The 14,501-nt window shown below is 27.5% G+C and overlaps 2 protein-coding genes across 2 annotated transcripts; one reads left to right on the top strand and one right to left on the bottom strand.

The window, feature by feature from the left end:
- Positions 1-474: 474 nt before the first annotated feature.
- On the top strand, positions 475-2,080 carry awd (nucleoside diphosphate kinase). The gene is made up of 3 exons (XM_029313713.2): positions 475-791; positions 1,435-1,536; positions 1,656-2,080. The coding sequence occupies exons 1-3, from the start codon at positions 612-614 to the stop codon at positions 1,884-1,886; spliced, it is 513 nt and encodes a 170-aa protein (XP_029169546.1). The 5' UTR covers positions 475-611; the 3' UTR covers positions 1,887-2,080.
- Positions 1,762-14,097, bottom strand: LOC114939362 (lipopolysaccharide-induced tumor necrosis factor-alpha factor homolog). The gene is made up of 4 exons (XM_029313637.2): positions 13,925-14,097; positions 8,294-8,406; positions 7,472-7,613; positions 1,762-7,386 (listed from the first exon to the last, which is right to left on the bottom strand). The coding sequence occupies exons 2-4, from the start codon at positions 8,394-8,396 to the stop codon at positions 7,284-7,286; spliced, it is 348 nt and encodes a 115-aa protein (XP_029169470.1). The 5' UTR covers positions 8,397-8,406; positions 13,925-14,097; the 3' UTR covers positions 1,762-7,283.
- Positions 14,098-14,501: the final 404 nt, after the last annotated feature.

Below are 14,501 nucleotides of genomic sequence, written 5' to 3' on the forward strand. Positions count from 1 at the left end.
AGTGAGACACATTTTAAAAAAAGATTATTTTGTGACACATTTCATGATTTTAGGACATTCTTGGGAAAAGGAAATCGTGATGAAGGTCGCCAAGTTTTAGTAAAAGCTAATCGATGCGAAATACTCTCGACGATGTCACATCACGTGACATACTGACAGTAACGTTCGAAACATATATTTCCACAATGACGCTATAATTGTAAGAGATCTTTAAAATTGGAACATCGATATTTGTACTCGTTTTATGCCGAAAGCTTATTCGATAATAAAACTGTTTATATAATTATTTTATTAAAATTATAATCGAGAAATTTTTTTATTAAATAATATATACAAGTCATAAGCACTAATATGTTTTATACGTGCAATTTGGTTAATACGTGTATATTTTTATGATTTGAAGGGATCTTTGCTTTTCTATTAATTCTATCATACACCACGATCATCCTGTGTTCGCTCCGACATTTTGAAATTTGACCGGCCGGCAGATACGATCGACGAACCGTCACGTCACGACGCGTTCTTCCCCCACTTTTGCCAGATTTCTCGTCTCGCGGCTTCGCGTCATCGGGTCATCTCGTTCTCGGTCATTCGCAGCTAGTCGGCACCGCATGGTTGTGTGTTCTATCTCTGCCTTGTTACAAATTATTTGCAAATTAATTATGGCAGAAAACAAGGAGCGCACCTTCATTATGGTCAAGCCAGACGGCGTACAACGCGGTCTGGTTGGCAAAATTATCCAGCGGTTTGAGGACAAAGGCTTTAAACTGGTGGCTATGAAAATGCTGTGGGTAAGTAATGTGCTCACGTAATTTTATTACAACATTGTGTTTTACTGAAACTTATTGACGAAGAGTTATTAGCATGAGCACACCACGTGGTCTCTCCATGATTAACTCCTTTAATGATATTAACTGGCTGTTCAATATGCTATTGGAGGTTCAGAGTTGTAATTACTCGTATTTTTTGGTTCGAGTAATTATGTAAAAAATTGAATGCCAACAAAGCAAATTCCATCAGTGAATGGAAGTACTCGATGTAATCTGCTTTGTACGAGCTTAATTCATAATAGCCATAATTAATATAAAACATTAATTCAATTGTTTTAAGCATCAGTAGCAGCTAAAATTGTTTTTGTTTAATCAATCAAGTTAAGTACAGTATTGATTTGTAATTAAGAAACAAATCGAATTAGCACTTTTTTAAGGTTAGAAATCCCGTCGACCTAACCGTGTGACGATGAACGTGGCGCGAAATTTGAAATACGAATTATACTCGTATCTAACGTAACTTCTAATTATCTTGAAAATATGATAAAATTGTAATCGTAAAATAATAAAATAAAATACTTATAATTAATAATTACATTTCTGTAATTTATACATATATACATATTTTCTAATTTGTAAGTATATTTTCTAATTTACATTATAGCCAACCGAGGAGCTTTTAAAGAAACATTACGCCGATCTAGCATCGAGACCCTTTTTCCCAGGTTTGATCTCATACATGAGTTCGGGACCAGTTGTGCCAATGGTAAATTATTATTATGCAATAAAATAATGCTATAAATAGTTATAGTTTCTTAAGATAAATATACTGATCAAAACTAAATATTTATCTATTTTATTTCTTAACAAAATTATTGCTTTTAGGTTTGGGAAGGTTTGAATGTTGTAAAGACTGGTCGCGTGATGCTGGGTGAGACAAATCCAAAAGACTCCGCACCTGGCACAATCCGCGGCGATTTTTGCATACAAGTTGGTCGGAATATTATCCATGGTTCCGACGCTGTGGAATCAGCCAAAAAGGAGATCAGTCTATGGTTTGGCGAGAAGGAAGTGATCGACTGGACGCGCGCATCCGAGAAGTGGATCTATGAATAAAGATTTCTGATGAAATATTTTTCCAGAAGATACCATCTTTCTATAAAGCCTTTAGATAATTTTTCCAAACCTATACTACTGCCAGCCAAATTATATCTAAATAATTCCAATTATTCATGGACCGAGAATAAAAATAATGAAGAAAAATGATTTTTGTTTGTATAAAATAAATAAAATTGTGAAACTATCAAGAATTTTTTGGAATAACTATAAAAATAGAGTTAAAGTATCTTTCTATTCTTTTTATTCTACATTATTAAAAAGTTTTATATGATTCTCTATAATAGAATATACCCTTAAAAACAGATCAATTTTAAGTTAAATTTCCCTCCCTTTAAAAATTAAAAGAAATAATTATAATCTGATTTGAGAAAATATTTTTACTATTAAATAATTTTGTAAGACTCCCCCCTCCCCTCCATTATTGATTTTATGATCCATTAGTAAAACAGACAATTCATCCAATTCCTCAGTTGTTATAAGTTTCAACACCATGAAAGATACAACGGGGTATCGATTCTGTAACTTTCTAAAGTGAAAACGTGAAAAGTAAAAAATTTCCGCCAATTGCACATCGATTTTATTTTAAAATTAATGCGTGATTGGCAGAAATTTTTCACATTTTTACTTTAGAAAAAGTTACAGAATCGATACCCAGGTATAAATTTTGTATCAATATAATAATAGATTATAAAATATTTTATTATATTCGTGAATAAAGAGCAAAATACATATTATTGAATTATTATTTATTAGATACATCTGCTTTTCACATCCCTCCCTTTTTTTTATAAAAAAGGTATATGTTAAGTCGATTCTCGAATGTATCGCAGTGCACTCGCATGTATCGAAGACCTCTCGAAAGTATCGAAGATTATTATTGTTGCCTTTTCCGCGATCCGCGATGCCGATTGGTTCTGTAGTTGCGATTACTTCGTGAGCGGCAGTAATTGCATATTTTGATAGTATTAGGAAATTTTTAAACAATTATTTTGCTCAAAAACTCGTAATTTCGAATAATTTTGCGATTAAATTTTAATAGAGATAGTAACATTTTGAAACAACATAAATTGGAATACTTATTTAATTACAATATTCACATTTCGTTGCTAAAATATTTTAAGTGCAATATGTTATAACATATATATGTACATGGAATATTAAATTGAATTATTTATATATTCGTGTTATATTCTTATTAGCATTGAGCGACTATCATCACGAGGGTTAACATGCAGTTTGACAGTTATTCAAAATTAAGTAAAATTAAATAAAGTCATTATAAAGAAGAACAGACAATATGGCATGCGTTTTTATTGGTCTAGTCTAAAATCTTAGAAAAACAAAAGCTATATCTAAGAAAATAATAAATAGAGGATAACAGTACACTGTTGAAGATGAATGAATAAAGATAAATTAAAAAATGTTATGCATTTCTTTTATATATTTTTGTAAATTTTTATTATTTTTGTACAGAAAATTTTTTATACCATATGAAAAAAATATTCTGTAAAATCGATTGTATTAAATGTGTAATATTTTTTATATTTTTACGTTTGCGGAGCAAAATTATATAATAGATATTTCAATGAAATATTGCAAACAATATAAAAAATTTAATTATCTACAATTTACATACAATTAAAATATATATAATTTTTTCTATTTATATGTTTATAAAAAATAACTCTGCAAATAAAATATAACTGCTATGGAGTAACACACATGTGTTATTTTTCCAATGAGAAATATGATGGCCGAATCGACGTCGGTTCATCGTCGAATCGATATCAAATTGATCGAATCGACCAATCATTCTCGCTGGGTTGTTATATAACAAGTGTTTTTTATGTTTCATTTATATTATAATTGAATAATTATTTTATATAATTGTTTTAAAACTTATATATATGTATATATATATATACTTATATTGATATTATTTACTGATATTATAACAAGATAATATTAAGTTGAAACAATTTGCATAGTTTTTCTTGCATGCAATAATAATCATAAATGTACGCGTTAAATTATGTACGTGTGTTTTTTCTGTTAGTACATATTATATAACAAATCTGTTTGCTAGGAAGAAATAGGAATTATCAGGGTTGAGTAATAACTAGTTAATTATTAGTTAAAAGTTAAAAAAAAGTTAAAAAATTATTAATACTTTTAACTTAGCTTAGTTAATTTAAAATGTATTAAATTTTTAACTTTAACTATAGTTATTTTTGACCTTAAACTTATTAACTTTTTTTCTAACAATAAGTTAATTTTTTTATGTCTGAATATCATTATTGTTTTTTTTATAAGTTATAAACGTATTATTCTTAAATTAAGGTATTATTAATTTTTATGTTCATTTATCATCAATTATTGTATAATTATCAAAAAATATATATTTCCGTATAAAAATCAAAATTATTTCTTTGTTATTTGTTATTATAAATTTTAAAAGAATTAACAAACAAAATTCTAAAGTTAATTCCCTTTAGTTAATTTAATATTAACTTAACTTCAACGGAGTTAATTGTTTGTTCATGCAACTTTCAACTTAACTAAATTAATTTTATAAGCAACTAACTTTAACTTAATAAACTTTTTACGTAATATTTAATTAATTCATTAGTTTAAAAAAATTATTAACTTACCCAACCCTGGGAATTATATATAACTTGTTTTAGCACAACATGTATATCTGTGTATAAAATCAAAATTTTATTTTTATTTAATTTTAATTTAAAAATAATTAAATAAATCAATATTTTAACTCGAATTATATTTACATATATATATATATGTATGTATGTATAGTATGTATGTATGTATATGGTAAAAGTGAGATATTAAGGGTCGGCAGTACACCCAGGCAAACTCCGAATTGATATTGGAGACCTCGTGCGGTGACAACGCGAAGCTCCGGTTTCAGTGTTGCCAACGCCGAGAAACCAATTCTCGGGTTTTATGTAGTGGTGTATGTCTGTACACGTACATACACCACTGCATCGCTCACGCGGACGCACGTAAGAGAGACAAGGACCGATAATCACGTGTTCTCCTTGTTCCTCTACCGTGCCGGTATACGCGAGATGCCGCCTAAAAATGCTTTCTGGCCTTCCGTAGCAGAAAGCAGTAACGTAGCAAGACTAATAAGCACCCATTTTTGTAAATTTTATATATGCTTATGCACATATGTGGATATATTATTTATATATAAATATATATATATATAAAATATACTAATTTACTCTCAATTATATATGCTACTGTTATTATTTATCATTAGACAATTATAAAACAGAGGTTATAGATTTGGTCTGACTACACTGGCCTCAAATTAAAGTTGTATATATATTTATTTTAACGTTTCGACCATACGGGATGTGGTCCTTTTCAAAAATACAGATTGGAATATCAGAGAGTTACAGCATTTCGTCTTTAAGATGTAAGCGCAAATTATGATTCGGAGAGATTTAACTTGTCAAATAATAAAATATAAAATAAATTATAAAACATATACATATATATAATTTGTAGTGCTATATATATATGTTTTATAATTGTCTAATGATAAATAATAACAGTAGCATAATTGAAAGTAAATTAGTCTACAATGTTAGACACGGGTACTTGTTAGATTTGATAATTTATTGCTTATACTTTTTTGAGAGACAAGAATAAGAGAACGAATATAAATTATTATTAGCTTGTATAGCAATCATAGATTGACGAATATACGTTGGTTATTCTTGATTTCTTTTCTATTATTGATATTATTGTATAATTTGCTCTATAAATACTTATAACATAAAAGAACTTATGTCGAGTAATAAGGATGTTCAGTATGTATCACCCAGTAAATTATTAGAGTTCAAATATATCAATATCAATTTTTTAATAATATATTGGAATACAGAGAAATGATAAAAAAATATATTTCGGCAATAAAAATTTTATAAATATATTGAAAATATTTTTACTACACGCGCGCGTGCACACACACACACACACACACACACACACACACACATACACACTATATAAATGCAAAATAATACAGAAAATAAATTTTTAATAAAAATCAACATACCAGCTATTTGTGTGTGCATATGTAGCTGCAAGCATGCAACGGATTTATTACTTGATAAATTTATTTACGGACTTATTTTGCATTTATATATATATATATATAGTGTATGTAATTGTAAAAATGATTAAAATATTTTCAATATTTAAAAATTTTCAAGTTTATCGCCTTATATTTCTATAATTTTTCTATATTCTAATATATTGTAAAAAAATTGATATTGATATATTTGAACTCAAGTTTTTTACGTGATTGAATATTATTGCATTGAGCCATCATACGTTACTCGTAAGTTCTTTTACGTTATAATAGTGTTTATGTAGCAGAGAGAAAGAGATAAGAGAGAGATTATACAATATAACTTCAATAATCGAAAAAAATCACGATAACGCTATTGTCATATCTATGTGTGTGCATATATATAAACTTATATATTATATATTTTATAAATAAGTAAAATATTATGCAGACAATGTATACAATATAAAATGTTCAGTTTGTGCTATGCTTCAATCAATAACACTGGTCGACAAAAAATGACTTTTTTCAGGTTCGAAGATTTCCAAAGCGTATTTTTGTAGATTTTTTTCATGCCGATTACAAATTCGACCGCAAAAATTGCGTATCACGTCACGTTTTTTAGATATCTTGATCTAAAGATGCAAAAATTCGTTCAACGCATTAGTGTTTGTGTCTACATGGATGTTTCTACATATGCGATGTAAGAGAGACAAGGACAGAATGATAGTCTCTCTTTGTCAAGCTGTTAGCTGTCAGTATGTTACCACGGAAATTTCCCCTGCTCCTTATGAATCTAGTGAGAATCTTATCGTCCAGATATTTCATAAAATAAGTGACATAACTTTGGTTTTTTTTTTTTTTAATATATTCTTGATATAATAAAGTAGTCCGCCAAAGAGTCGGATTTTGCATTTTTGCTCTAAAAAATTTATAATAAATAAAATACGGACTCCTGGCTAACCCAACCTTACCCGTTACTAGCTGCGCATTCCTTCAAGTTATATTATAAATTTTATTTTCATCTTTTTTTCAATAAATAACTCTTTGGCGGACTGCATTTGAGCTTACTGATTAAGAATATCATAAATTTAATAAGATTCATTCAGTAGTTTCGCTAATATCTGGAATATAAGAATCTCTAATTCCCGGCCGGCCGATAGGCGTCTCCACCATGTCGCCTGCCGACCCTTAAACTATTTTTTTTTTTTCGTTGTCATAAACCTTGATCGATGATATGATAATGCCGTAATATCTCTTCGTATTCTCTTATCGCAGCTTGAAGTGGATTAATTTTCAGACGATCCGAGATAATTGCCGCATGCCGGACAATAATGTTTCTTTACCATACAGCTATCCATGCAATAAGGACATGGTGCGCAACACCAACATCTGGAAAAAAGATTTCAGATTTAATTTTCTACTCTCTAAATAAAAAGATCTGTTATTAATATATACGAACGCAAAACTCTCTTACCCCAGAACACAAAGAAGTAACGCGAACAAGTGCGTTTTTGTGTTCGCTTCCGTTTCTATACGTGTGGATATGCTAGCACGGCAGTATGGACAAGTCATATGTTGCGATTCTGGGCCAAAGACCGCGCCCGTTATAACAACATCTATATTTAATCAAACTATATTAGGTTTCACAAGATTTATTAATCTCGAATTTCTCTTTTATTTATTTTTTATTTTAAATGTGGATGGTACAAGAACATTGATTGTAAAAATGGTATTAATTGCGGGGTATATATGTTTATACTAAAATCATTCGATTTCAATCATTCTTACAAAAACAAAACGTTTCTGATATTTATATATACAGAGTGTCCGGTAACTAACGGACCAATGATTAAGGGCGGATTCTCTGGCCAATTTGGAGACGATTTTTCCTTAGCGAAAATGTTGAGAAGTCAATAATTTTCGAGTTATAAGCGATTAAAAAATGGGGTTTTTGAAAACTAAACGTTTTGGAGTTAAAAGTCTAACATAATTACATTCTTCAGTTAATTTCAGGTAGAGTTTATTATAATAAAATTTTAATGTGAGGCTTAGTTATAAAGATACATAATGATAAATATTGGAAAGTTGTAAAAAATGATGACCTTTTTCGACATTTTTGCTGAGGAAAAATCGTTCCCAAATTGATCAAAGAATCCATTTGTAATCGTTGGTCCGTTAGTTACCGGACACCCTGTATATATGAATTTAGAGAGGGCCGAAAACCGGCCTTATGCGGATCGCAATCAATGTCATTTTCTATTCAAACTTGAAAATTTATTTTTAACATTTTATTTACTTGGTTGTTGCGGAGGCGGAGGTGGCGGCTGCGGATAAGGATATGGCGGTGATGTGTTAAAAGCAGGCGGTGGCTGATGGTGCGGATCCATTTTTTGCTCCATGGACAACTATCTAAATGCAAAATATAAAAAGAAATTATTTTACGTAAGATATCGAGTATCGTCTATACTAAAGAAAAACGGAATTCGCAAAACAAAAATGGGTGCAATAAATCATCGTTTGCAATAAATGACAATTATAAATGAATTTATTATTTAGTACTAGTTTCTATATTTAGATTTGTGACATAATGAGATACTTAAAGTTGTAAAAATGTTGTTTTATTTCATTTCTTTTTTTTTTATTATATTAAAATAAATTCATATATTTGTCAAGTAATTTATTGCAACCAATTTGTCGTATCCATTTTTCTTGCAAATTCAAATAAGGCATTTACTCCTTTGCCCCTTGAAATTTTATGTGCTACTAACAAAAACTAGGGAACATTTTTTATACTTTAAAAATTAGACTATTTTCGAATCATTGAAACTTGGCGATAAATCATCCTAGACTAAAAATTTAAACAGCATTTTGAAGCTTGAAGTTTTAACTGTAATGCGGAATTGGTGATTACCAAAAATTTTTTTATTTTCCTTATTCTGTGCTTTAAAAAGCATACAATTATTTTGTTCTTAAAATTACGTATTTTTAACATTCTGCAGTTCGATACAAAATTACTTTTGAAAAATTTTACTCAAATTCCATAAGCTAGAACATTTTGCCTACAAAACACTGTTTTTTAAATTTTCCTACAAACCACACACTTTACACAATTTTGAAAGTGAAATTATATTTTTTAGATATGATACTCGGCGAAAAATCCTTGTGAACAAAAAATTAACAAAGCACTTTGAAGCTTGAATTATCACTTTTAACGTGCTATCAGTAATTAAACAAATTGTTAAAAGCTAATACAAATTTTGTACATTCTAATAATCTCGTCATAATCTCAATATTGATCACGATTCTACGTCTATTCTATTTTAAATTAAACCAAGTGCTTATAAGAATACATGTATAAAGTAAAGATAACATAATTTAAATTAAAGATAATATAAATTAAAAAAATAACATAATTTAAAAAAAAATAAAAAATTACAATTAATTTGTATTTAATATTTTTCTAAAAAATATTTCTATAAACTAAAATATATTTAATAATAATATAATTATGATATTTAAATCGGCCAATAAAATATATTTATATGTACATATATTATATATTGACAAGTTATATTTTTTGCAGAGTATGTGTTTATTGAAGAGAATTTACTTATACATATAGTACAGTAATTAATCAACATCAATTCGACGACGATTGACGTCGTTTGAACGATGAATTGACGTCGATTCGACGAATTGATGTTGATTCGATATCATTTCTGGCTAGGATGTAATTAATGTAATAAATGTGATAAAATGTAGATTTACGATATATAATAATATTCAGAATATGTCTTCTAGGGATTGTATCAACACTTCTAGCAAATAGAGCAAGTTAATTATTTTTGTTTCTAACATAAAATTATAATAGGTCCCCGCTTTATTTGTTTCTATTTGTATTTTAATCATGGAAAAGCATGTATTATTCTATTCAACCAATAAAAAAGTGCACCAAAATGATCGTTTTGTCGGAAAAACAGGACCTTAAAATCTCCTTAAACTGAATAGAAAAGTGTCCGTTTTGCGATCTTTTTTAATTAATTTATCATTCATTATCGCAAAAATTGCAACATGGAGAAAATTTTATGTTCAGTTTACTCTGTTCAGTCTACTCACGAGCGTTAGCATAATTTTTATCGGACACTCTATACACTATATATACTATACTCGTTTTATCAGTGTACCCTTATCACAATTCGCGGGAATCTCGCAATATAATCTTTCTCGATAATATTTCATAATCTTCTTCCAATAATTTTACAACGCGTCAAATATTCTCAGTTAGATTTCAACGAAATAATAAATGATTAATATGAAAACGGCCGTCGAAAATGTGTATAAGAAATATTTGTTTCTTAATTTTAAAATACACCGCGTTATTAAAAAAATTCGCACTTTAAAATATTTTTCTTATTAGATTACTATACAAGGTAAAATCAAATTTCGAGTAATCGTCGTAATATCAGCAAACACATTTTATAACTATATTATAACAGTTACACATAACTCAATGTAACAAAATATAACAAGAAATATTATAAAACTTGTAACATGCAATACTCTCATTCCTTGTAATTTTCCACTCAAAGAAGGAGTAATGTTATATAATTATTATAAAAGGAAATTACTAGGCCAACTAAACGAGCTAAAAATTTTTTCTTCTTTATTATTAAATCATTTGCAAGTATAATTCGTGTGTAAACGTTTCGACTTCACTCAGGTCTTTTTCAATACAAAATTTAAACAAATTAAAAAACCTAATATAAAAACATGATATAAAAAATGTGATATAAAACATATGATGTGATATCGCAAATATTTCGATGAAGAATGCTATGTCAATTCCAAACTCAGTTGCCGCCAATACGAAAAAATATTCTAACATAATTTTATACAAGTTATTCATAAAAACCTTTTGCATAATTTCTCATTGATAGGCAAAGGAAAATCTGCACGAATTTCTCAAGATAATGACTCATAAAAAAACTTTAATAATCTTTTCCTTGTATAAAATTGTGTTAGAATATTTTTCTGTATTGGCGGTTGTGAGTTTGGAATTGACATAGCTTTCTCCATCGAAATATTTGCAATATCACACCATATGTTTTTATATCACATTTTTATATCATATGCTTTTATGTTAGTAATATTTTTGTTACATTAAGAACATAATGTAATAAAATCAAGATATATAACAGCTGTTATTTTAATTTTTTATTCCAATGTTATATGAATGTTATACTACGTATTTGCTAGTACATAGCAACAGTAAAGAGATGATATATAGCAACTATATAATAAAGATATAACGCTGTTAGATTTATTTTTTACTTCAATGTTATATAACTGTTATAAGATGTGTTTATTCGGTACTTAATTTCTGTTTTTTTTTTTTAATAAAAAATGTAAATTAATATGTAGGAGCCGATCCTATATGTGACGTAAAATATGCACATGTATATCACATATATACGTGTGTGATAACACGTGATTCATATGTTTGTACCAATGCCATATCAATATATAACATATGTTGATAACAATTCGATTACGTCATCATTGTGCGATGCGTTTTCAAGAAGTGCTGCCATCGCTGTTGCATGAAAAAAGAACGTCACTAGTGTCTTTTATTTTTTCATATTTAAAAAAAATATAACATGCTTACTTAATATTTTAATATGATCGACTATCGTATCTCCTGGAATTATTACAATTGTTGAAATAATAATTTACATATTTACAAAAATGCAAGTACAGATATATACATATATATATATTAACTTTGTACTTTAAAAATCTTATCGTATGTTTTTGTAAAATTTAGTCACAAAATTTTTATGTCACAAAATGTTTTTGATTCGTAAAATAGAAGAATACGAAGAACACTATCGCGTCGATTGGTTTCGAATAAAAAAGTACTTGTCTTACATGTTTGGTTAACTATTGATTGAGTGTAGAACTAAGCTAAAGATGAGTGTATAAACTAAGATAAAGAATGTAGTACTTTGGTTTTTTTTCTCAGAGTCGCAAATTCGTAACACAATAACTCGATATTATATATATATATATTTTTCTTATCTTTATTCCCTTTCTTCTACGTCCATTATTATTTTATCTCTAAATTTATATCAGTTTATCTCTAAATTTATATTAGTTTATTCATACATATTTTATATATAATTTTTTATCTATCAAAATTATTCAAAATTTATAATATTTTTACACGTACATATCTGACATTAATAGATGAGAGTCAACTAATTAACACTTTATTTTATTTTATTTTACATTTCTCACTTTTTAATCGAAACTCATTAAAAAAAAAGAATTTTTTATCTCAAAACTATGTTAAAAGTGATAATTGCCCATTTTAACAAAAGAAAAATAGACTTTAATCTTGATGTTTGTTGTAAACTATTATATCTTCATTTGTTCGAACAAGCCTATATAATTTTGTTTTTTTTAATTCCAAATAAATGTTAAGTTCAACTTTTAGTGTAAATAGTTTTGTGCACGCTTGTATTCAATGAAACTTCAAAACTGATTTTTAAAAAAATAAAGTTATAGTAAACAAATTTTACTTTACACATTTGACTTATATGTATAATATCAGGAATTACTTTTATTTTGTTTGTATCATTGTGATTTTAAATTCACACTTATTTAGATACACTTGGCTACGTACCAATATTCACTGCCAATACTAAAAATCTACATGACGTAAGTTATAGAATTTCACTGGCAATGAATATCGGGACGAACCCTTTGTTTATTATATAATAATATTATTTCATATATAATTATTTATAATTATATGTAATAATTATTTATAGTTATATGTAATGCAATTTATAGTTATATGTGTATATTGAAAACAGAAATAAAGATAATTGAATTGAATTTTTATGTTAAATATTTAACACATATGCATTTGTTAATTTAACATATTGCTGTTGTGTTAATTGGACTCAAATGTGAAATTATTAAATTTATTATTAAAACAACTGAAAAAAATGTAAAAATACATTTATTTTTAATTTTGCACAATATAAATATGATATAACGACAAGATTTAAGATTAACTATTAAAATTTACAGAAAAAAATATTAATTTTATTTTATAATATAAATGATAATAATAAAATATATATATATATATATATACACAGTAAAAAAATTTATGTTAAATTTAACACATTTCACATGTCTCAATTTATCTACTCTAATTTTAATGTCATTTTAACAGAAGACAAATATGTAAATAAATAACACACGTAATATGTGAAAAAATAACACAAAAATATAAAAATAAAAATATAATATAAGCAAAAATTCGTACATTTTCATTTAATTGTGTTGTTTTAACACTTAAAAATAGTGAATATTAACTCAACAGACAAATGTCAAAATAACATAACGACAATATGTTATATTAACATAAGAGTATGTTAAAAATTTCTACACAAGATAATTTCAACAGAAATACGAAATGTTTTTTACCGTGTATATATATATATATATATATATATATATATGTAAAATTAAGAATTTTTTAGTTAATTTTTATATTAAAATTATATGTTAATTTTACATAAAATTTATTTTGCATTTCTTTTATGTTAAAAATTGAAATATTAATACAGCATTCGTGTCACTATTTAACATATTCGTATTATGTTAAATTAACACAGATTTTTGTGGTTTTGTTTGGGATATGTGACATTTTTTTTTATTAAATTTTTCAATTGTGCAGAATTTCAAAATGAAAAAATCTTGACAATTTTTTTTAATATGAACTTCGCAATACAAATCTTTTCTCGTTTGAATTGACGTGATTGTTCGTTCTGCGAATTTTGAATGGTGCAATCTCAGTCTATTTACCGTAGCCTATATAATTAATAATATATATATATATATGTTAACATACCTGTCACGCCTACACCTATCACAAGAGAACGCTCGTGGAGGAATGCTGCGGTCCGTGGACGTGTTCGTGGCACGACTTCAAAATCGGATTACCTTTGTGAATTCGTCATGAGTCTTCACCCATGTGGAGACTTGAACGTGGGTGGCGGGTGGGAGAATACGTTGGCGAATGAAACGAACTAACGTGTTATATAGTAATCAAATTATGATGGTCACAGCAGTTCCAGAAAGATATCGCATTAGATAACAAAGTTGACGCACGAGTACAATTAGATATTCACGGAAAAAAATAAAATATCTTCGTCGAAAGAAAAGGAAAAGAAGAAGATACAACTTCTATAGTATTCCAATTGTTTAAAATACAGAACTTCGTCTACACACATTTTTATAAGAGTTTCGGAGGGGTCTCTCGAACCCAAGAATGAGACATATCCAAATTATAATCCAACGAGAAATGATATAATTAAATCAATGTCGATTCGACATCGAATCAATGTCGAATTGGTCGAATCAATATCGATTCAATTGATCATTTTTCACAGGGAAGGCATTAGAGAGAATTCAAAATTTATAGGTGC

The sequence above is a fragment of the Nylanderia fulva genome, unplaced genomic scaffold (assembly GCF_048542155.1).
Source record: "Nylanderia fulva isolate GAGA-0341 unplaced genomic scaffold, ASM4854215v1 Scaffold32, whole genome shotgun sequence".
NCBI lineage: Eukaryota > Metazoa > Arthropoda > Insecta > Hymenoptera > Formicidae > Nylanderia > Nylanderia fulva.